At 33.4% G+C, this 26,087-nt stretch overlaps 1 protein-coding gene across 1 annotated transcript; it reads left to right on the forward strand.

The window, feature by feature from the left end:
• Positions 1-1,542: 1,542 nt before the first annotated feature.
• On the forward strand, positions 1,543-23,514 carry LOC129216490 (uncharacterized). The gene is made up of 4 exons (XM_054850708.1): positions 1,543-2,957; positions 13,636-14,302; positions 21,736-21,768; positions 23,386-23,514. Exons 1-4 carry the CDS (start codon positions 1,543-1,545, stop codon positions 23,512-23,514), a joined length of 2,244 nt encoding a protein of 747 aa, XP_054706683.1.
• The last annotated feature ends 2,573 nt before the right edge of the window (positions 23,515-26,087 follow it).

The following is a 26,087-nucleotide window of genomic DNA, read 5'->3' on the forward strand; positions in this document are numbered from 1 at the left end:
TATTGTGAAATATAAAATAGTTAGGAAAACCATTGATCTTCAAATGGTTCTATCTAAATTAGCGCACAAATAAATCCTGGAGAGAAACAAAGATTAGTTTTTAGTGCCAATCGTATAAAATGTCATGCGCATTAACTTTTTTTTTACCGATTTCAAAAAAGGCGTCCACAACTCGTCGGAATCGTTTTATGTATGTCCCCTGTGAACTCAAACACGCATAGACGAATTTGGGATTTTTTTTTTCTCACTTGAAAAGGTATATACTTCCCAGGTGATCCCATGGTCATCAGATCATATCTGAAGCTGGGATCCTTGAAACATCAAGAAAACTCTTCAAATTCTATGTTCAAAGTTAAAGCGGTTTCTGTTGTTTTTTAGTGACTCGTGGTTTTTTTTTTTTTTTTCGGAAAGCATACTTTAATAAAGTGAAACTGATGATGAAGACAATTTTCTTTGTAAATTATTGCGTATTTGAACAAGCCTTTCTTCATAGTCTTCGGAAGTCTCCGAGACGCTAGGCTCTATTTCTTTCTCTATTTTGCTCATCTTAACTCTTTTTAGACTCCTGTGCTTGACGCTTTCTCACTCGAGATATACGTAAGGAGTGTACCACATACTCTACCCTACGTACTTATTTTATATTTACACCAATTAAAAGCAAAAAATAAATCATTTTCAAATAAAAAAAGAATCGACTTCAAAAAACAAAGAGGAACCAAAAAGTAAAAAATAATTGGTCATACTTTCATATGATTATGAATATTATCCATATCATATATTTATATATTTATATATTTGATTTATACCCAAACGTATAAATTAAATTTATTTTACAATTCCAGTACAAAAATAAACTAAAATAAACACCGAATTTTAAAATAAACACTGATTTTAATTACTATACAATGAATTATTTTAATACCTAACTAATTATATACGATCTCATAATTTTTAATAACCATTTGAAGTCGGGTCTTCCTATTAACTACAACCTAACGTAACTGACAACCCACCAAATCCTGAGTTCAAACACTAATTTAACAAAACGCTAAAGTATTTAAAACTAAACCTACTCAATTACTTAAGTACTTAAAATCAGTGTTTATTTTATAATTGGATGTTATTTTTAGTTGAATGTCCGAATGAAAAGTCCGATCCAAAATGGCTAAACTTAAGCTGATGCTTCGGCCTATCTATATAGCGGCTCTAGGTTTGCCCAACTATAGTTACAGCTCTACACTGATCTAGTTTTAATCATGGCCGCACTTGATTCGCTGACGATTATGAGAGAGATTAGAGCCTTTACATATAAATATATATAGGGGCCGTATGTCTTATTTAGCACTGCGTTTCCGTAACTCTACAACCACCCGCTCAAATTTTTATTTTGTCATTTTTAAAATCAATGCGTTGGCAACAACTCAATCAGTTCTGTTGATAATAGTACTGCTTGCTCATTAAGCATTCAATATTTTCAATTGCACTAGCAACACTCTGAACAAAAATTATTCTGCATACTTAATTGTAATTCAAAATTCAATAATGGATTATATAAGTAAAGGAGATAGGGTAAATGTCCTGGTGAGAAATGTTACAGGCGTGGTAGGTTATATAGGTGAGACCCATTTTGCTGATGGAGTTTGGTATGGTGTCGTTTTAGACGACGCAAAGGGAAAAAACGATGGCACCGTCGACGGAGTGTATTACTTTGGATGTCCAAACCATCATGGAGTCTTCGTACGACGACACCAATTGAAGAAGGAAGTTCACCTGGACATGCATAATGCTTCTATAATTCCAAGAAGCGCTCAGCATGTTACTCGTTCACGATCCCAGGCAGTTATGCCCATCACAGAAAACAATTTCCACTCATGCATACAGTTTATGAATATAAATAATAACATGCTAGATTTTAAGGCTGTTTTGATTATGAAAGACCGAAAACTTTTTGAAGTTGTTGAAAATAATAATGTTCTTGCGGAGCAGCTGGAAGCTATGCATCAAGCAGCTAATACATATTGCAAGGACCACTACAGGATGTTGGAGATTGCAAGCTCTTTCGATACGGAATTGAAGAACAAGGAGGTTGAACTAAACTATCTTAAAGGTTATAACAGAAAAATTAACTTGGCTTTACAAAAATCAGAAAAAAGGAGAATATTTTTGGAGAAAAATCTACAGAAATTCATGCATCTTGCAGAGCATGTCATCATAGAAAAGGAAATTGCTGAAGCAAATAACGAACAACTCCTCTTTCAGTTGAGGGAATGTGAGGAACGATGTGAGAACCTTGCATTGGAACTGGATGTCAAAAAAGAAGAGATGGAAATCCAGAAAATAGACGAATTACCAGCTAAACATTACATCAAGGAACTGAAAGAGAAAAATAGGGTACTCAATGCGGCTTTATTGAAGCTGAGAGAATATTACTTTGATCAAAGGGAACAAACAAAAGAAGCCAAACAACTTTTAGAAAATAATTTAAAAATAACCGAGTCTTTGGAATTGACGAGGATAAACTTATTACACGAGATTGAAATGCGTGAAGACGAAATTAATGACCTATTTCAGAGTATAGATGACTTGATGACTGCTGATGAAGTAGTTTTTGACGTGATTGACCGCAATACAAGATACGAGCAAGATATCATAAATTTATATCGCAAGATCGACGAAATTGAAGAGGAGCTGGAAATAAGTACTGAACTAGAACAAGTTATGCAAGAAATCATATTTCAAGATAGGGAAGAACTACAAGAGCTAATAACAAAACTTCACCTGACTATAACGTCGTTGGAACAAGGACGTTACATCTTGAAGGAACGTGATTACATTATTGAGCAATATAAGGATCTAACTTCTCAATTTCGAAAAGAAAACTTCGACTTGTGTCTAACGCTACAGAAAACAATTCTGGACAAAAAGAATGCCGTCAGAAAGGCTGAAAAACTGAAACTGTTACTTGATATTAATAATAAGAGAAGCCGGAAAAATGTTATTTTAGAAGAGAAATTGAAGATTGATGAAGAAATGGCTAAAGAATTACTAAATTCACTAAGCCCATTTCTTCCAGAGTGTCTTTACGGGGAAAGAAGAATATATAAGGCTATTCAATCGAAAGTTCTCTTATTGAAAATCATCAAAACAATTAATCTACTGACTAAGCAGATAGACTCCAAATATATCTCCAATCATGCATTAAGCATGTGTGATGTATGGTCATTATCTTTCTGTTCGAAACTTATGGTAAGACTTTACGAAGTTGAGAACATTTTAAGCATTATTTGTGATGCAAGCAATGAAAGAGCTTCATTATTCCTAGACTTAGCCAAACATTTCGATGTTTTTGAAGCAAAACTTTCAGAAATCGATAAGTGCTTAGAAAGTTTTTGCAAAAATGAAATAGATTGTAAATCAAATTTAACCAAATTATCAAACACATTAAATACATTTCAAGAACTCTGCAAATCCAAAACAAGCACTGATTTTGATAAATTTCCGCATTCATTTCATATTTCTGCTAAATCTGTGAGTGCAATTTGCAAATGCATTAAGACACTATGTACAGGAAAAACTTTACCTCCAGCTTTGGCAAATGAGATAAAAATAATACTCACTCAAACTGAAAAAATCAACAAATGTGTATTATGTATTTCAAGATGGCTTCAAAGTGATGAGCCATGCGTAGTATTATCATTAAATGCTGATTCGATGTTTCTGATGAAATCTTTACTAAACTCACTGCAAGTCGCAACAAACAGTCTTTGTGAAATGGCGGATGTTGCGATGAGTGAAGATGGAGAAATTAATAATGCAGAATCTTCAATTCTAAATACGCTGGTTGAAACACTGCAGATGAAAGTTACAGATATTAGTGCCCTTCAAAAATCAGTGCAAGATGGTGAAAGTGTGATCGTACGTACCATTAACACTGACCAAACATCATCAATTTATTCTTTAGCAAAGAACGTGAAAGCAGAACGCAAAAATGTGATTGACAACCAACGAAAAAGAATTCTTGTTTGCGAGTCGGAACTTACACGTTTTACTGAAGCGTTACGAAAGAAAGAACTTGAGCTTCGAAATGCTGTTATACCCGCCGAGGATAAAAATACACAAACTGATTCAGAAGCTCTTATGCCGTTATGTAAAAATAATTGCCCCTTGTACGTTAAGCTTATTCATTCTAAATTGCAAGATATGAACGAGTCCTTATGCTATCTGAAACATCAGAATGTTAATCTACAAAACAGTTATATGAAGAATCAACTGGCCGCTTTAAAACCTTTACATATTTCTTCAAAATTTAAGTACAATAAAACAGGAAACCAAGGGTTCTTTTTGAATCGTAAATTAAACGCGTTGAAAGTAGAACTGAAAGAAATATTATTACCTTATGTTGTAGACATAAGCAAAACGAGCAAAGTAAAAGATACTTGGAGCAAATATATTTTTTCGAGAGAAATGAAACGGACGCATATTGAGTGGGAAGTAAAGATAATATGCACTGAAATAGCATCGTGCAGAACAATACCATGAAACATTTAATAAAAGAATGAAAATAAATGAATGAGTAATAGATCTTAATAAATCATTTTTAACATAGTATATAATCCTCATAAATATAATAGCCAATGATCGAGTAGCGCTCCTGACGTCATTAACAATGAAACTCGCGCCACGGCATGGTAATTTGATAATGTGTTTCGGTAATGTTTGAAATGCAGGGAAAAGCTTTATTGTGACAAGGCTGAACTGGATCCGGTAACTTAACAGTTTGGGGGGGGGGGAATAGGATTTTGACGTTTCAAAAAAGTGCTTTTTTCTTTTTTGTTTCGTTTTGTAGTTAAACATTTAAAAATATATTTCCAAAATTTCAAGTCGTTTCGAGCAAAATTCTCAAAATTATCAAGCATTCAGTCTCTGCTCGTTCAAACTAGCTTCGACAGCTACCAAAGAATGCAGCTGTTCTGACAGCTGCGGACGTTCAGAATGTCAGTGCCGCTTGCTTGGGGTTAGTTAAATATAACATAAATAAATAATGAAAAAATAAAAGATTTAGGAAATCGAAGCTGATACAGGGACTGTCTTCTATAGAGTAGGAATTGATGCATTTTAGCTTCTAAAACTTTAAACACGTTTTTTTCAAAACCACTTTGTCAAAGTCGGTGCTCACTCCCATTTTAAAACCAATTGATCTATCCATTTCAATTTTTTTACACACATTCTGCATATAAAAAACCTCCACCCTACGTTGAGTTTGAGGGTTTTTTTAGTTTTCTCATGCGTTTTTTACAAATTATATAGCGGAATTTTTCTTAAAAAATAGAACTTTTAAATTTAAATGACTGTCAAAATTTTAAACTCAAACAAAAATAAATCTGAGAACGTAGGGGTGGAGGAGGATTAATTGATGCTTTGACTAAATTCAAGTAGAATTTGATTTCAGATTAATGTCAGCTGAGATGCAGTGAGCCCCCTTATTTTTTGAAATATTCCGGGAAGAGTCCCGAAATTCCTCCCGTTCTCCACCTTCATCAAAAATAGCTAAGAAATGGGTTTTTGGGATTTTAATTCCAGAAGCCTACTGTCCCATTCACATGATTAAAGATGATATGAACTTTCGTTTTTAAAACTTAAATTTCTAAGTCTAATCTTCTAAAACTTTAAGTCTTCAAACATTTCGTTTTGTCATCAAAGATTATTTACTATTATTTTTTTGGATTCAAATTTCCAAAAATTTCCTTGGGAGTATCCCCAGTCCTCTCTCCTCCCACATTATCAAAACTCGTCTAAAATTTCCTTTTTGCAACTTCATGTCGAAAAAACTCTGAGGGAGAGGCTCCGAGTCCAAATCTAATGTTTACAAAGAGGGCTTATAATTGCGTTTTTAGGAGTTCAAATTCAAAAAATTCTCGTGGGATGGGTTACCCGAACCCCTTCTCTTTCCTTAACTTCAACAAAGATAGCCTACAACTGAGCTTATTTAGGACAGATTCTTTTCATTTTCAAAAAACTTGAGAGCAACCCCGATCCTTCTTCCCCTCCCATATCGTTAAAAATCGTCTCAAATTTACTCTTCAGGACAATTTCAAGACATCTCAAAGGCAGAATCTTTGAGTTTGAACCATTCATAAAAATCTCCTCCTACTAACATTGCCAGTTGTCATGCAAACTGTAATTTTAGAACTAAAATTTCGAGCATTTTCCGGTTGAGGACCTTCGTGAATGTTGCACTTACGACTGTAGGTTCATATTGTTAAATCTCTTTCTCCGCTTACGTAAGGCAATTCCTCTAATTTGACTGCGCGTATCAATGGCTAGTAATGACACCATCCCCCCCCCCCCTCCTTCAAGCAAAGATATGGACTCTCTCTCTCTCTCTCTTTCGTTATATATAAGTTTGATAAAAATTCAGTGGCTAAGAAACGCTCTCCCCCCAATTTTTCGATATCGCGAAGGCCTTGTTAAGAGGTTATGCATTCATTCACTTCAATGAAAGTTGGAGGCATAAAGGCTAATATAATATTTTTATGGCCTTAGCTGTCCAAAGACGAAATTCTGCATTCGCCAGGATGCTCTGCATTCTCCGAGCTGAACCGTTCATAAAAGTCATTGAACCTCTCTTCCCGATCCGTTTATATACTGCGGGGATATTTCGATAATTGGGAATCTGGCGATCTTTCTTCATTGGCGTCAATTTTTGGCTCCAGCGCCTGCGCGAGAAGTATTTTTCTTTGCAAATCAAAACGAAGAGATCCGAAACATCTATTCACATAATCCTTATATATTATTTCTGTAGCCTGTTTTTGGTTTCTACGCCAGATTTTCCTCAATTCTTGATCGATTTCTTTGATTTACGCCTTATTTTAAAGCTTATGGTGCTGGCTACTGACGAAAAATAGACCCACGGTCTAAAAATTGTTTTTCTCAGCCGAAAAACCTGTTTTAAAGAACCAGAATGAGGTTTTCGGTTAAACTTATAACTTTAATTTGCGCTATGACCGACAGAGCTGAATAGCTTGATCGGCAGAGCGATCTCTTCGTAACCAGGAGAATGCGTGTTCGGGCCCACGTCCGAACAGTCTGCAACAAAAAATTAGAGAAATATCGCGCAGTACATGAGCACTTAATTAAGTGAATAACAACTATGAAGGAATAAGATGAATGAGAGGGAAACGCTAATTGCTGATATGAAAACTTGAAGTGACTTTGTGCTAAATTACTTCGGAATTGTACGTTTTTTTTTTTAAGCTTTGGCTCTGGTAAGAAAATTAAAGCATAATGTAAGCGAAAATATAAGTAACAGGTTTAAGATTTCAGACTACAATAGAATTGTTTTTTGTTGAGAAAAAAATAATAAATCGTATATTGAAATATAGATTCTTCTAATGAGTTTTTGACTCTTTGTACAAGTAAAAAAATTACTACCTCAGTTTGAAGGGTAAAATATATATTTTTTCTTCTTTTTTCAAAAAAAAAAAAAAACAAATAGCTTATCACATTTTTACTACATTCGAAAAGCTACGCTTAAAAAAGAGCATAGTTCAATTTATTTTGTATTTTAACCGTGCTGTTAAATGATGAACACGTGCTGCCATCTAAGTCATAACGGTTCAAGCAGCCTGCGGTAACAAATTGCAAAAATTTTCAAGAATAAAAAAAATGTTTCTTCAATATCTTATCTTATATATTATTCCCTTCTCATTTTAAAACTTATCAGGCTGGCTAATGAAGAAAAATAGACTTACGGTCGAAAAATCAAGTTTTCGAAAACGCCCTTTGCTGTTTCAAAACCTTGATGCTGCCTGTAGTTCTTATGCATTTTTTAAAAGCAAAGTTCTAATGCAGTTTTCCATTTTTTACGTCGCTTTCGGCAAAAAAAAAAAAAAAAAAAAGCCTGTGTGTGTGTTCATATTTTAATAAAGCTTAAAAGCACTGGACTTAATTGTTCGGTTAAATTGATAAGTTTTTTTCGGTAGAGCGTTCGGCTATAAACTATCTGAACTTCGGGCAAGTTTGGGCTGTCGGAAAGAATTTCAAATTTATATTAGTATTACGCATTACATGTACTCATAACATACAAACGTAATAAAATAAATGCAGTGGGAATGCTACTTGGTGTTTCGACTCCTTTATGCAGGCTACAGTTATCATTCGGATAAGTTGACTGTTAATCGAAGAATGTTCTTCCTTTTTTTTTAAGCTTTGACTACATCCAGATCACTCAGCATAATGAAAGCATAAACAAGTATTAGATTTACCTAAAGGAAATTCTTTTTGTGCAGAAAAACATTTTCATTGTATGCTGAAATGCAGATGTTTCTAATAGCAGTGTTCGACCTTTTGTACAAATGAAAAAATACTACGCCAAATTAAAACAACGAGTTTCACCCAGTAAACCTTTAATTTTTTATTCGCGCGAATACGATATAAAGCATTAAAATTATTATCGACTTCATTAGCAAGAAATCATTTTCTACTCCTCTGCTTTCTGCTGAAAAAAAAATACATTTTGTCTACGTTCGAAAAATTGCAGTTAAAAAACGGATCCAGTTCAACTGGTTTTGGTTTTGAATTTTAAGTGTTCGATTAAAAGAGAAACATGTGCTGGCATTTAAACCGTAGCTGTTAAAGCAACCTTCTATGTGAAATAGTTCAATATTCAAAGATAAAAACACTTATTTTCAATCTAATTTATTACTTCTCTAGAATGTTCGTTTCAATTGCTACGTGAGATCTTCGTCATTCTTTAATCGAATTCCATGCTTTTCGAATAATTTTAAATCGTATCATGCTGGTTAATGACAAAACATAGAAGCATGATCTTATTATTACTATTATTTTTTTTTGGCAAAAAGCTTTTTTTGCTGTTTTTTACTACGCATTCCTTCAATGAATAGCTTTCGAAAAGGAAGGCGCAATTGCTAGGTTTGTTGGGGTGTCGGGCTGTTAATCAGAAAGGCGCCAATTCGAATCCGTGCCAATAAATATCTCTTTAATATTTCTTTTTTTCCCGTCAGATGCTCACACAGGCAGGACTGTATTTGCTACAACCTGTTTTTTTACATGCACAATTATTGCTTTTTCACGAGTCACTACTCAGCCACACTTTTAATGATTTTTATGTTTGAATTGAAAATATGTACGACCAAAAGGTGAGCGATGATCAAATTATCACAACGTTGTATTTAACGAGGTTTTGTTACTGATGTCTTTAAATTACATGCCTTCTCTTCTGCGCTTACTTTTTTTTCGGTTCTTCCTTTGAAATTCTTAAAGAGCGAAATACCTTATGAAACGATTCGAAGCACAGTGCGGAGTTCCGCACGGGTCGACTAGTCCTTATATATTATTTCTGTAGCCTGTTTTTTATTTCTACGCGAGATTTTCCTCAATTCTTGATCGATTTCTTTGATTTACACCTTATTTTAAAGCTTATCGTGCAGGCTACTGACGAAAAATAGACCCACGGTCTAAAAATTGTTTTTTCGGGCAAAAAAAACCTGTTTTAATGAACCAGAATGAGGTTTTCGGTTAAATTTATAACTTTAACTTGCACTGTTACCGACAGAGCTGAATAGCTTGCTCAGCAGAGCGTTGGACTGGTAACCAGGAGAATGCGTGTTCGGGCCCACGTCCGGACAATCTGCATCAAAAAATTAGAAAAATATCACGCATTAGATGAACAATGAATAACAAACATGAGGGAATACATGAGGTAGAAACGCTCCTAACTGTTATGAACACTTGATGCAACACGGAGCTAAATTGATACTCGATTGTAAGGTTTTTTTTTTTTTTTAAGCTTTAACTCCGGGAAGCAAATTAAAGCATAATGTAAGCGAAAATATAAGTATCAGGTTTAAGATTTCAGACTACATTGGAATTTTTTTTGTTCAGTAAAATATAATAAATCGTATGTTGAAATATAGATTCTTCTAATGAGTTTTTGACTCTTTGTACAAATAAAAAAATTACTACCTCAATTTAAAGGGTAATACACATATTTTTCTTCTTTTTGCAAAAAAACAAATAGCGTATCACATTTTTACTACATTTGAAAAGCTACGCTTAAAAAAGAACTTAGTTCAAATTATTTCGTATTTTAACCATGCTGTTAAATGATGAACACGTGCTGCCATCTAAGTCATAACGGTTCAAACAGCCTGCGATAACAAATTGTAAAAATTTTCAAAAATAAAAACACTTCTCGGCAAGAAAAAAAATTAAAATTACCTGTGGTTTTTTTTTTTTCGGTAGGGCATTCGGCTATAAACTGTCTGAACTTCGGGCCAGTTCGGGCTGTCCGATATAATAGCAAATTTACAGTAATATTTCGCATTGCATGTACTCATAACATACAACAGATAACACTCGTAATAAAATAAATGCAGTGGGATTGCTATTTGGTGTTTCTACTCCTTTATGCAGGCTATAAGTTGACTGCTAATCGAAAGGTTTTCTTCCCTTTTTTTAAAGCTTTGACTCCGTCTAGACCACTGAGCATAATGTAAGCATAAAAAAATATTAGTTATACCTCAAGGGAATCCTTTTTGTGCAGAAAAATATTTTCATTGTATGCTGAAATGTAGATTTTTCTAATAGCAGTGTTCGAACTTTTGTACAAATGAAAAAATACTACGCCAAATTAAAACTACGCGTTTCAACCAGTAAATCTTTAATTATTTATTCGAATACGATATAAAACATTAAAATTATTATCAACTTCATTAGTAAGAAATCATTTTCTACTCCTCTGTTTTCGGCTGAAAAAAAAAAAAAAACATTTTGTCTACTTTCGAAAAATTACACTTAAAAAACGGGCTCAGTTCAACTGGTTTTGGTTTTGAATTTTAAGTGTTCGATTAAAAGAAAAACAAGTGCGGGATTTTAAGCTCTACAGGTTAAAGAAGCCTGCTATGGGAAATTGTTGAATATTCAAAAATAAAAACACTTATTTTCAATCTAATTTATTACTTCTCTAGAATGTTCGTTTCAATTGCTACGTGAGATCTTCGTCATTCTTTAATCGAATTCCATGCTTTTCGAATAATTTTAAATCGTATCATGCTGGTTAATGACAAAACATAGAAGCATGATCTTATTATATTTTTTCGGTGAAAAACTTTTTTACTGTGTTTTATTACGCATTCCTTCAATGAATAGCATTCGAAAAGGAAGGCACAGTTGCTAGGTTTGTTGGAGCGTCGTACTGTTAATCAGAATGGCGCCAGTTCGAATCCGTGCCAATAAATATCTCTTTAATGTTTCCTTTTTTTCCGTCAGATGCTCACATGGGCAGACTGTATTTCCCACAACCTGATTTTTCACATGCAAAATTACTGATTTTTCACGTGTCACTCAGCCACACTTTTAATGATATTTATATTTGCATTGAAAATACGTACAACCAAAAGGGGAGCGATAATCAAATTATCACAACGTTGTATTTAACGAGGTTTTGTTACTGATGTCTTCAAATTACATGCCTTCTCTTGTGCGCTTACTTTTTTCCGTTTACTTTTTTCGGTTTTTCTTCATAATATTCTTTCTTTGAAATTTTTAAAGAGCGAAATGCCTTATGAAACGATTCGAAGTACAGTGCGGAGTTCCGCACGGGTCGACTAGTGAAAAAATACTACGCCAAATTAAAACTACGAGTTTCACCCAGTAAACCTTTAATTTTTTATTCGCGCGAATGCGATATAAAACATTAAAATTATTATCAACTTCAATGTAAGAAATCATTTTCTACTCCTCTGTTTTCGGCTGAAAAAAAAAAAAAAACATTTTGTCTACGTTCGAAAAATTACACTAAAAAAACGGACTCAGTTCAACTGGTTTTGGTTTTGAATTTCAAGTGTTTGATTAAAGGAGAATCATGTGCGTGCATTTAAGCCATAACGGTTAAAGTAACCTTCTATGTGAAATAGTTCAATATTCAAAGATAAAAACACTTAATTTCAATCTAATTTATTACTTCTCTAGAATGTTTGTTTCAATTGCTACGTGAGATCTTCGTCATTCTTTAATCAAATTCCATGCTTTACGAATAATTTTAAATCGTATCATGCTGGTTAATGACAAAACATAGAAGCATGATCTTATTATTTCTTTTTCGGCAAAAAGCTTTTTTGCTGTTTTTTACTACGCATTCCTTCAATGAATAGCTTTCGAAAAGGAAGGCGCAATTGCTAGGTTTGTTGGGGTGTCGGGCTGTTAATCAGAATGGCGCCAATTCTAATCCGGGCCAATAAATATCTCTTTAATGTTTCTTTTTTTTTCCGTCAAATGCTCACATGGGCAAGACTGTATTTGCCACAACATTTTTTTCACATGCACAATTATTGCTTTTTCACGAGTCACTACTCAGCCACACTTTTAATGGTATTTATGTTTACATTGAAAATACGTACAACCAAAAGGTGAGCGATGATCAAATTATCACAACGTTGTATTTAACGAGGCTTACTTTTTTTCGGTTTTTCTTCATAATGTTCTTTCTTTAAAATTTTCAAAGAGCGAAATGCCTTATGAAACGATTCGAAGCACAGTGCGGAGTTCCGCCCGGGTCGACTAGTGTTACTATAAATCAGCAGGGTTACCAAAGTAAAATTATTTACGTCAAAAATGAGACGACCGCGGCAAATTCCCAATTATCGAAATATCCCCTATACTGCAATTCCCTCCCCCGGCAAGCAAAAATCAGGACTCGCACTCTCTCTTGCTATGTGTTTGAAAGAAAAAAATTGAAAAATGCTGCCAAACACCTTCTTTCCTATTTTTTTGACCTCGCGACAGCCTTGTTAAAAGAAAATGCCATTATTTGAAAGTTCGAGAAACTAAAACTATGTAAGATTTTTATGAACTGAGCTCCTCCGGAAATCAAACCGTGCATTCGCCACAGGCAATGCTAGGATGCAAGAATTTTGAAAGTGTCGAAATGTATGTTTAACATTATAGTAACCTTTCTTTTTTTTTTTTCGATTTCTACAATCATCGTATTTTACTCCCATTAAGCAAAAATAAAATAGCTCAAGCACATTGAGTTATTATGTACCTAAAATATGCGCAAATCACTCACACACACATATATGTGGGGGACACATAGGGGGTCGCAGGCTGTTTAGTTGGTGAAAAAGGGGTCGCCAGGTTAAAAAGGTTGGGAATCACTGTACTAGACACACGCACACTCAGACACATACACACCCGCGCCTTTACACACATACACACACGCCAACGTGCATACACAGGTCTACGCACACACACAAGCCTACACATACACAAATATACACTCGTAACCGCCCAAGAGGAAGGGCAGTCTTGGGGGGATAGAAGCCGTTTCTAGAAACAATAACTCCATTGAGTAGGGTCTTGTCGCTACTCGTGATTGCAAAAAACATAATTTGAATTCAAAATTTCAAAATTCAAATTAATTTTGAAAATTCGAAAGTTTTTTTTTTCTTCGGGTTTCCAAAATGTGTCACTTATTCAACTTTACGTACTCGATTGAGGCAGACCTATACAGCATTTTCAGCAAATTTATTTTTCGCGCTTTAAAAAGTACTTAACTTTCACCAGATTGGCAACTCTAATTTCATTTAAATTACGGTTTTGTTTTGTTTGCAAAAGTTATTTCAATCAAATCCATTCGATTCGCATGTCTTCTATGGGGTCCTTTGAAATTGGCGACAGAGTCAGGGTCTTGGGTAAAGACGCCACTGGTAAAGTTGCATACGTTGGAAAAATCCACACAGCCAGAGGATTATGGATTGGAGTTAGTTTGGACGAGCCTAAAGGACGCATCAATGGCACCGTAGATGGGAGAAGATATTTCAAATGCGAGCGCAACCATGGCGTTTTTGTTCGATCTTGCGAACTCGAAGAAGACTGTCCAGAAAACAACAAAAAAACTAATAAATCATCAAAAAATTACCCAAACTATTTAAGGAATACGGCTAAAAAGAGGCAAGACGATGACATTTTTAGGACAAAATGTAACAAGGACCATGATGTAAAACAAACGGTTACAAAACAAGAAATACCATCTATTCGATCCCAAAATGTGAAAGCAAGGGCGTCTAACAAATGTCGCGAGTTGAAAAAACATGATTCTGAAGATGTGGAAGAGAAGCTACAATTAACCCAAGGTTTGCTTCAAGAAATGTCAAAAAAGTACTGCAAAGCTCTAGAAGAAGTAACAGAATTAAAAAAAGAGTTGGAAACGGAAATGAAGAAGAATCAAGTACTCACAAATCACATAGCTTTGTTAAAGATCAAAGCACAATCTAGTGACGAGGTGAATACAGTTAATACAGTTGTTCGAAAAAAATCAGCTTGGGAATTTTGGGAACGGGACGTTTATGATTGCGATTTGAACATAAATAGAGAAGGAGATGCATGTGAAAACACAAATTACGTGAAGAATCTAGAAAAAATGAATAAAACTTTGTATCAAGGGTTAATGGATATACGGCATATTTTAAAAGAAAAATACGGAAAATCACACTTAAGCTTGGATGGTTTAAATAACGCTCGGAACAAAATTAGAAGAATCAACAGCAGCCAACCAGTGCAAAATAGAGGAGATAACCAACACCATACAGTGCCATATACTATATATCCGCGCACCTCTGAATTGTCAACATATCAAACTTTTGATCCTTATCATCCAGAAGAACATCACACTCCGAAGCCTTTGATGAAGGATGAAGAAGGTATCGAGTTTAAAAACCAATCAGTGAATCATAATTTTAGCGAAAACTTAAACAGATTTGAAGAAAGGAATTATTTTCGAACGACATCATTTTACCCCAATTCCAATTCTTCTCCAAATGACTGTGATGCAGTACTTGACAACTCCATTCAACCAAAAGAGCTCACTGTTAGTGATGAATTTTGCAGCATATTTTCACAACAGAACCGCGAAACAGTCCTTAATCGAAATAATGGGAGTAATAATAATTGAAGACCAATAATCTGATCAATTTAAACTATTACGTTCAAATAAATAAACTCATTGTCTTCTAATTCAGCTAAAATGTTTTTTATGTATTAAGAAAAAAAATGCCAATTGCTTTTCTTTTCGAGAGGGGAACGGTATGCTTTCGATGTCATTTAAATTAATTTTGTCTTAAATTTCCAAAAATGCTAGGAACTTTTCAGTTATAGGTTATTAGTTATCACTTGGCACATCTTTAATCTTGGCGATCATTTTTCATTTGTGGTACCCGCACGGCTTTGTACGTAGTAGAAAATTAAAAGGTCATTTGGTTCGCCTGTATATTAATGGGTGATGAATTTTCCCCCAATTTGCTATGTTAATTTTTCCGCCCATATTATGGGCCCACGTTATGATAATTTAATGTATTCCATGTGAGGATAATTCGCTCGGTAAACTGTTCTTAAAATTGGAATAGAAGAAGAAAAAAATTGAATTTTCGAAAAATCGCTTCGAGGTGCTCACTGCTAGGGTAACGGCACTAGTAACAGACATGCTTAAATTTTCTCAGCCCAACTCAATTTTCTGAGCCTTTTAATCTGTTTAGACTTTTAAAACTATTTTTCTCTCATGAAACTACATCTCATCCAACGTTTGACTGCTTCTGGATCCTCTGAATAAGTTAACTCTATTTTCAACTCCCGACACACAAAGGAACAGGGCCGCGCCGTCCCTATGTGCAAGGTCGTGCTACGCACGATGGCGCCAGAGCCAAAAAGGCGCCGAACTCTACCAATCAAAAATGCTCCAAATGAAGGGAAAAAATATCTAACCAAAAGAGTAAAATTGAATTCGTCTCTATATCTAATGGCGGCGACGAAGTTTTCTGCTCATTGAAACAATTAATCTGTCTCGCTACGACGAATCTAAAGGGAAAAATTAGTGCCTTGTTGTGTCTAAACATATGCTATTCAAAAGCAGTCTTTTACAATGAAAACAAGTATACATTAGCATTTTCCTTCCTGATGTGGAGCCAGGAAAGCTGTTTCGGCATGTCTATAGTACACAAGATTGAGCATACGAGGCGCAAGATATTTGTTCTTCCCCATTTTGGTTCTTGTGGTGAATATGTTGTATTATATCATTGCGCCTTTTTGTGATTTTTAACAATTGTTCGTGGTAGTTCTACTGCTTCTTGTTGTCGCACATAAAAAAAATAAGATAAGCACAGTTTGCATATTTGGATGTGCGTAATATTTATACATTGTATACATTGTAGGCAATAATTTAGTTTAACTTTTTAGTTCCGAAAAGTAACGACTTGACCATAATTATTCGGTTCTATTGCCCTCCCCCCCCCCTTTTTATTACTTTAACTATTTGTGGATTAAAATTTTAATTAAAAAAAAATTAGCATTGGTTTGGAGAGATTATGCATTGGTTTTAGGTATTAAGTTCAGTGCCTTTTGTAACGGTTCGTTAGAGTTTTTTATTTTACTGGAAATGACTTCAGTTTCAGATTTTAAAGGAGAATATCCTCTACTTCAATTTAGAAATCTATTCAGGACTCCGTTGTCATGTTTTGACAGGCACAAAACTTCGAATAATTATTTATCAATTAGAGATTAGAGAGATATTTAGGGCGGCATTAACTTTGATGCTAAAAATATTTTATTTTTCCAAAAACGCATTAGCACATCAAAGGCAGTATTCGTCAACCCAGGCTCAGTCCGAAAATGCCTGTCCGGTTTTTTTTCGGGCAGGCATATTTGAAAAAACCCCACTATCTCGGTAAAGTGAGTTTTTCAATTTTCTGCATTTTGAAACATATACTTCAGAAACAAACTAAATATTGATCAATATGAAGTCCAGAAGTAGACATCTTTCTTTCTGGACAGTATATCAGTTATTAGAAGTTTAAGCTGCACGATAGCATTTTCCCATTTTTTTAAAAGTACTTATTCGACTAAAATAAGCAATGATTATTTTAATCAAATTCCAAGATTTTTTTTTTTTAAACTGTTGGGGGAAAATGCTTTGATTAACTGAAACTGGCCATCTCTTTTTTAACAGCAGCTAGCTCAATGCAAGGCTTCCAAGAGAAAAAGTCAGGTTTCAAAAGTTAATTTAGATTGCCCCTCCCTTACATCTGCCTTTACTCAAAACAACATCGAAATATGAACTAAAAACATACTCTGTGTTCCAAAATTAAAAATTTACGCATTGTTTTTCGTTTGATAAATTAAATGCCAAAAGTATTTTTTTCCATTTTACATTTGTCTACAAAACTCACAGCAAGTGTTAACTATATTTTCCCCTAACGTTACGGCGTAAAGGCACTCAAAAGTCATTTGCACGACGGCGCCGATGAGGCTTGGCGCAGGCCTGCAAAGGAAGGGGGTTATAAGTTTTACGTGTCTGTATATGTGTATCTGTGTGTCTGTCTGTAGCACTCGAACGCCTAAACGGATGAGGGAAAAAAAAAGTTCGAAAGGAGAGTTGATCGAGAGTGTTCTTAGCTAGGTTGCATCTTTGGATGACATTAATTAACGAAGGTATTAATTAAAAACCTCTAAAAGGTTTTTCGCAATTTTTGCAGCGAAAGCGCAGTTAAAAATTTTTAAATTTAATACCGAAGTAAAGAGAATTTTTTTTCGCGTCTGATAGAATGTGTTTGGAACTTCTATGTTTCATAGAATTCGAATTATTTCGTATTTTTTAAAGCAGATTTTAATAACGGCTAAGCCTTTATTCATGCGATTGATAACCGAATTCATTTTTGGCCGACAAGGAAATAAAACGCAATGGTTTAAAATTTTTATCTGTTGCCAGTTTCTATTTAATAGCAAATAAAATATCTGACATTGATTTTTAATAACATAAGGCTTTTAGAAGGATTTTCAATTTTCCCTCTTAATTCTACAGTTGCGACTCAGTCGGGGGGGGGGGGGGGGGTAAAATTTTAAATTTTATCGTTGTTATTAATTTTATCGTTGTTATTTGCTCAATTTCGAATAAAGATCTAACCCCCACTAACAGACACCGACAGTTTTGATGATACTCAGTAACAGATAGGATGAGGAAAGGATGAGTAATGGACAGAATTCCCATTTTCTCTTCAAAAATGTGCAAAAGGGTCATTCCACAGTGACTAACGTAACATTCGCAACTGATTTTCAAACTCTTTTTACTTACACCGGGAGTAAAAATAAATGTGTTTTGGTTTAATATGCAGATTTAAAATGTACAAGGTGACTATTTTTTATTTCTACCGAGAATTTGAAGAAAAATAAGCGCTGGCAGGTGTTTTTTCACCAAAAAAGTCATCGTGACTAACGTAACATTTTTGCAACCCTGAGACACAATGCTTATGTTACGAGGAAATTTTTTCTGAAACTTACGCAGGCATTTAAAATTGGTCGATATATTTGCAAGAGGTAAACAATCTATTTTTAAAAATGTACTACAGATTTATTATAGATGAATCTTTTTTGGCCCTTAATAGTACTTTTACGAAAAACTGTGTGTGACTAACGTAACGTGACTAACGTAACCATCGAATAACAAGCGATGAATGCAAATAAAAAACTTTTTGTAATTAATCTCTTGCTCTTATATTACTTTTACACTTTTTGGGCACCTTCTTTGTGTTGCATTATGGTTCTTTCTTTACGCTTTTTCTATATTAGTGTAAGAAATTGAATGGAAGGATTCAGTTCAATTAACTGAATTTGAATGTGCGAAAAAAAAATAAACAAATAAAAAAACTGCTTTTACAAACTGAATAACATCATTTTGGGCTAACTAAATCTAAATATCTCTCTTTTAAAAAAATTAACTTTATGCAAGTTGATAGTTTCACCGAATTCTAGTATTTTGCCGATATACTAGTTATCGTCATAAGAAACTCCGTAGTACTTTTCAATGGCATATTATTTTTTAAGGTTTACTGATTCATCGAACGAATAGTGTTGTGCATAAATTTGAATTAAAATGTAATATTGAAAAAAAAAAAATCGAACGTTTTTGCAGAATGCATTTTAATTCCAGATATCACCGCAAATGTTTGAATTTCTAAATGATCATTCTTGCATTTTCTGAAATATATGGCAGAAGCGCTTATTGTCACTGTATCATGTAACATCTTCAAATGTTTTCCAACGAGCAGCCATTACTTCATTTTAATAATAGGTGGAGATGTATTTTCTAAAAAATAGAGACATTCTCCTTTGTTAAGACTGTATTTCTATTATCTTAATTCTTAAAATTGGATTCTTGTGCTGAATGCACATTCAGCAGAGTACTCATTTTGCTTCACTCCTCTTTTTTCTTTTTTAATAATTCTTTAAATTGGAAGTATTTTTTTTAAAGACCTTTAAAAAAGTATTTTTCTAAGTAAACAGAAGGTCTACAATGTAATATTACTTGTATTTTTCACCCTTTATATTTTTAATCAATATAGAATGCCTACATATTCAAAATTGTTCATGAAAATGTACATCAAATTAAATAAGTTTTAAGTATTAGCAGTCATTTTTAGAATGTTACGTTATTCACATGCAAACTGTTACGTTAGTCACAGCTCCAATGTTACGTTAGTCACACTAATTATTTTATATCTACTGATACTAAAATAAATATTTTGTACTTTTTAAGTAGATATGACACAGATGTAAGAAAATACCAAGTGCTGTTTGGTTCAATCATCTGGTTTAGTTTTTAAGCAGAAAATAGTACGTTTTCGTGACTAACGTAACTTAAATATTTTCAGTGAAATAACCAAACTAATTAAAATACTTATCTTATAATGTATGCAAAAAGAACAGTCAATTTTATTGGGCCAACATCTAATCATTTCGAATAAATATAGTTCTTTTAAAAATTTGCAAAAATCTTTACATTGCACAAGAAAACGTAGACGCATGTTTTTTGCACATGCTAAGCCTTTTCTACAACCTCGCACGTTTACAGCCATAAGAAAAACACCGAATGAAATTTTTGCAAACTGTTACTGGATTTATGTACTAGAAAGTATGCTGAATGAAATGATAGGTCACAACTAAAGCTTTGTGGGAAAAAGTTTCTGAGGTTGAAGATGACATTTCTATGGATTGACCCAAAAGTTCTTTATTTTTGGATTCAAATCCTTATTAAATTTAAATGAACGTGAAACACCGGCAGACCTCGTGGTGGCTGCTCATAACCTTCCACCAGTGGCTTGTATAAATACCAACTGGCTCATAAAATTCACGCTGATAACACTAGATGGTTACACCGTATTCATGGGTCGCAACAACATCGGTTTTACCCATCTAAAATTCTTATTATTTTAAATCCAAACACGACTGTCTGATATTGGACCCTTGTCTGTTACTGGTGACGTCACGTGATAACGAACTACGAACTGATTTTGTGCAAAATTTCATGAAAATCGGTCGAACGGTCTAGGCGCTATGCGCGTAAGGGAGATCCAGACGCAGAGACATTCAGCTTTATTATTAGTAAAGCTAAAGATACATATTGTATTAATTGCCGCCATGTATGGTAAAAGTTACATAAAAACTAACACACTTGTATTTTTAACGGCCTTTTAAACAAAATAAGCCGTTCAACAAGGCTTAAAGTACCATCAAAATAGAAACTACCGAGAAATTAAACTTCTCATTTAAATGTAAAATATTCCGCCGGATACGAACACAAGCAATGTGATTCATTCACAAATAATGTGAAAAGTTCGAGTCAAATAACCAAAAAAAAAAAAAAAATGTTAAGTATTTTATTGAATAAGCATATAGAGACATTAATCAAAACAGATTTTTTTAAAAAATACCAAGCACTTTTCATAATGCACTCAAAAGGACCAAATAACTTTTCTGTGTTAGAAAAGACAATTTAAGAATTCCTGTAATTTTCGAAAATTTCAAGAAAATGACACCACAAACGAAGAAAAGTGCGGCTCAAGTCATGAAGAGAATTTCTCTCTCTTATCATTATCTAGCTTTCAATCATAACTTTGAGTGTTGAAACATACATATTTTTCTTATTGGGAAAGTTTGGTTTGAAATGACTAGAACCGCACTTTTCTTCGTTTGTGGTGTCATTTTCTTGGAATTTTTGAACACTAGGAATTCTTAAATTGTCCTTTCTGATCCAGAAAAGTTATTTTGTCCTTTTCAGTGTATTATGAAAAGTGCTTGGTATTTAAAAAAAAAACTCTGTTATATTATTCTTTTTAGTGTAAATGTATTCCAGAAATAGAATAGCTTTACCCTCACAAAACTTTACCTTATTTTTTCATATTAAATGCTCGGTACTAAAAGGAAAAAAACCTATATACGTGTCTAAAAATTTAACCAGTTGGAACTAAAATTCAATCCTTGTTCCTCTCTAGGATTAATGCTTGCTAATTTCATGTTTGCTTCAGAGAAACCTTGATTCAAAATTTTCATTATGATTGCTTTTAACATTATTGTTGTTTAAACATTTAATGGGGAAATTACATGAAATTTGCTGTTTTCCATCCTAACTGAAATATTACTTTTATTTTAGAATTTTAATTTTTCAGCTCTAAGTTGTACCTTAAGATTAAGCAAATCATTTAGTGAAATCCAAAAGTCTCTAAGTGGTCTAGATGCAGAGATATAATCAAAACCAAGCCTCAGATTTTTCCGCGACAATCAGGCCAAGTATAATAAAAATGCTTAAAAATTAAAAGTTCTAGTAAAATTCAAAATCACGAAAGTGAGCAAACATGATGACGACCTAAACCTTATTTCTCTATTTTTGTGCAGGTAGAAAATAAAAACGTCACCAAGCCAAGTGAAGTAAGTTTTGGCGTTACAAATACTTAACATGAAGAAATGTGAATCGATTCAAATACACCTAAGAAATAGTTTAAAGGGGTTTTTCCACGTGACGAGGGAAATTTTACGATCATGATAAGAGAGGTCCTGGGGAAATTTTTCAACTTTGAACTATATTTTCCCAATCTTTCTGTACGGTATTTTTCTTTTAATAGGCACTACACTTTGCACTTTTTAAATCTCGCCGATTATTTTTCATTTTATTTATTGATGCTATGTTTGATCGAAGTTGCAATTTACCTAATTTGTCGATACGATACATTGCTTTGCCTTTTATTAACACTCTTTTATTAGCTTCACCTGTATGTATGTATGTATGTACCTTGTAACGGAATCTTGCAGCTCAAATATTGCCCACTTCCTGCGATCGGATTCTTTTGAGATTTGGCACGCGACCTCAGACCCGATGACAATGCAATATTCTATGATCAAATTAATTGATTAACTCTTTTAAACACTCTTTTATTAGCTTCACCTGTATGTATGTATGTATGTACCTTGTAACGGAATCTTGCAGCTCAAATATTGCCCACTTCCTACGATCGGATTCTTTTGAGATTTGGCACGCGACCTCAGACCCGATGACAATGCAATATTCTATGATCAAATTAGTTAATTAACTCTTTTAATTGTTAATTTCCTCCAATTTTAATCAATATTTTGGTATAAATCCAACAATGTGAAAAAGGAAAAATTAAAAAAAAAATACATTAAAAATGCTCGCAAAAATTATTTAAAAATATCTATAAAAACCTTTAATTTTTCTGCATCAGACAAAATTTGTTCCAATGTTCCAAGGTAATTAGAACATGAAATATAATTGTTTTTGACTAATTTCATGCCAAAATTTAGGTGAGCCTTCATTTGGAAATTCATTGCTAATCAGACCATTGTTGAACAAAACTTTTATTCAAATGCATCTCAAATTTTCAAAGTAATGTAGATATGATTTCCGCACACATACATCGATATTTTTTCGTAAAACAAGTTAAACTAAAAAGAAGAAAATAAAATAATACTTTAAGAAACTAAAAAAAAAAAAAAAAAACACGCTTTCGTAGCAAAATGAACTAAAAAGTGAAAAATAATCTTTGGATGATAGTAGTTGACCAAACACTTAATTTTAATGTAATACAAAAAAGCGTGGGGGGCTTCTTATCAGTTGCCTTGAATTTCTTCCATTTGTTGTCCATGCAAAAATGTAAATAGACAGCACCCCCACGGTTTTTTGTATTACATTAAAATCAGGCCCGTGTCCAGATTTTCATATAGGGAGGGGTTTTAAAACTAGTGCATCCTTAACTGGGGGGGGGGGCAGGGTGTTACAAACTTTAGTTTTATGCTCAATTGCCGATCCCAGTATGACATTTATACACATGTAAAGACTGCTCCCCCCCTTCCTGCACTTGAAGGATAATTCTGGCTGAGAAAGTGACAGCAGTACTCCATCATTTTACAGCTTTTTTTTATTCAAACTTTTAAAACCTTGTTTGTTTCTTTCTATTCAAATTTGTTTACTTTCCAATATATGGAATAAAAATGTTTAAAAAGCTTTTCACAAGTTCTTTTATAATGTAGCATGTATATCAGGCTTCATATACTGAAGTAATGCTTATTATACTAGACAAGAAAAAGCTTATTGAAGATGCAAATTACATTACCAAACACAATCAACGCATCTTCATTGCTGCAACATGTACTGTCTGAGCACGGATTGTATGGAAAGATAAACATCCGTTTTACTGCCGGAAATGGACGAATCTATTATTTTTTACCGATGTCAGCTTTTGCAAAGCAGAATCTTATTCAAATGAGGGGGAAAAGTAAAAATCAAATTTTTACTTTTCCCCCTTATTCACATAGATTAGTCTTATTTAGACGTTTGAAAATTCCATGCAATCCGTGGTTGGACAGTACCAAGTTCATAATGCTTGGTATTGACAAATCATTCTGTGGTTCATTCTCCATAGTTTTTCCAAAGTATTATTCTAGTTGATAAAGCTCTCACAGTTGTAAATTGCATATAACTTCAAAGTAAAAGTTTTATTTATTTTTTATTATTTATTTTTTTTTCCGATATTGCTGCACACTAACTTTTACATTTGTGTTAATAAAAACCAAATACACATTTTCTTAATTTGGCTTATTAATTTTTTCCCCAATGGGAGGGATTTAACCCCTAAAACCCTATCCTTGGACACGGCCCTGATTAAAATTAAGTGATTGGTCTACTACTATCATCCAAAGATTATTTTTCACTTTTTAGTTCATTTTGCTACGAAAGGGTGTTTTTTCTTTTTTTCTTAATTTCCTAAACTATTATTTTATTTAAATAAAAGAAGTCATTAAACAAGAATAAATGCTCCATTAAAACGGAAAACAATCTACCAAATAATTGAAATGAAATAAGTCATTAAAAATCAAAACAATTCACCAAATAAAGAAACAGGATTTTAAATAGCCTGAAAAATTCCACTGAACTAATTTGTCAGCTGAATAAAAAACTTTAACCTTCCATTAAAGTTGGAAATAATCCACATGATAAATGTTTATAAGAGGGGTGAGGGGGAGGGGAAGAGCTCGGTGGTAACTTAATTTTTCGAAACTTATGTATAAACACTGGAGAGATGGGTGTATTCAGCTTCTGGTTTGTGAGAGAGAAGGGAGTCATTAATAGATCAAGATTCAAAAGAAGTGGGGAGGAGCTGGGGTGGAAGATGGAAAATTCTCGAAACTGCTGTTTCGAAAACGCAGTTTTAGACTTTCTTTGATAATGATAATGTTATGTGTTGAGGGAGGGGAAATTTGAAGGGCACAAGAAAAAAAAAAAGCTTTTTTCCAGCCCGCGAAGCTGATTCACGTGGCCCGTTGTTTTGTTCAATGTTACGAATCGAAAAGTACAATTTGTGACAATGTCACAAATTTGCAGCCGAATATTCAGAATTCAGAAGTTGATTTCTGAAAAACAGATGCAAAAAAAAAAAAAAAAAACCATCGAGTATTGACAACAATTCTTGGATATTTTTTCATGTTATTTTGAAATATTTGAAAATTTTTGAAATTTTACATGCGTGTCGTGTGTTTTATGCGCAAGAATAATTTTTAATTTGAGAGGCAGCTCTCGGGTGAAAAAAGGTTGGACGCCAATTTAAAAATTTGCTGGCGCCATCTAGTGCTCAAGTACAGCACTTTCTTCGTTTATTTATTTTTCTATGTAATGTTTTCTTGAACAAGAATATAGAAATGAAAAAGTAAATAAAACATTTTTGTTCAAATTAAAAATATTTAAACATTTTTTCCAGATAAGTTCATTCAAGCTTCACTTTTGGAATAAAATTAAAATAAAGTGAGTACTTTTTAATTTTAATTTCATATAGGATTACTAAAGCAAAAAAAAAAAAAAATTGAATTTTGACATCTTGAATTCAAATTATGTTTTTCGTAATCACGAGTGTTTGTGTTTGTGTTTTATATGTGTGTGCAGGCATGAGTGTGTATGTGTGCGTGTGTGTGATGGTGTGTGTATGCATGTGTGTGTATGTCGGTGTGTGTATGTATGCGTGTGTGTGTAGGATATGGACGCAACCTGGAGACGGTTTTCGTTATAGGAACAGAATCGTGAGGCCGGTCGACGGTGGTGCTGCAGAGGGAGGCGGGGGGGGGGGGGGGGGAATAAAATCATAGGAATTCAAAACAGTCAAGTGAGGACAATAAGCAATGTGATTGCTCAAAAAAAACCCTAACACCTCAGTTAAAAATAAAAATCTTAACTAAAGCCTTAACTAAATAAAAGTCCTAAACTAAAAACCTTGAGACTTGTACTTCATTAAGGACTAAAGCAAATAACGTTCATTTAATTCATACACTTTTTTTTTTTTTTGCGATTTGTTTGGAAAAAATATATATATATATATAGCTAGATATATATAGATTTTTGAATATTTTTTTTTTGTCATACAGTGCTAGAGAAATTAATTAACCTGAACTGACGATTTTATCTAAAATCTAACGAAGAAAATATTGTACATTAATCTATATTATTTTTCAAAAACTAAGTATATAGTACTATAATGAGTATTTAACCACTGAAAAAAAGAGAGAGAGAAACGTGATCTTTACATACAATGTCAATCGGTGTGAAAGTATTTTACATTATTTGTTGGGTGATTTGAATTAACTTTCGAAATGTTTTTCATTGCTTTTCATGTTGTACCTCATAGAGAGCTCCTGGCCTCATCTGTATGCTTATCTGCCATGGCTTTTGTCGGATGTCTTTTTAT

The sequence above is a fragment of the Uloborus diversus genome, chromosome 1 (genome assembly GCF_026930045.1).
Source record: "Uloborus diversus isolate 005 chromosome 1, Udiv.v.3.1, whole genome shotgun sequence".
NCBI classification, from domain to species: domain Eukaryota; kingdom Metazoa; phylum Arthropoda; class Arachnida; order Araneae; family Uloboridae; genus Uloborus; species Uloborus diversus.

What these genes read in the sequence shown, in the direction of transcription:
- LOC129216490 (XM_054850708.1), top strand. Translation starts at nt 1,543, where the DNA reads ATGGATTATATAAGTAAAGGAGATAGGGTAAATGTCCTGGTGAGAAAT. An exon ending in AAGGCTGAAAAACTGAAACT is followed by an intron (nt 2,958 to 13,635) that starts GTTACTTGATAT and finishes TGTTTGCAAAAG; the next exon opens with TTATTTCAATCAAATCCATT. An exon ending in ACGTCACCAAGCCAAGTGAA is followed by an intron (nt 21,769 to 23,385) that starts GTAAGTTTTGGC and finishes TTTATAATGTAG; the next exon opens with CATGTATATCAGGCTTCATA.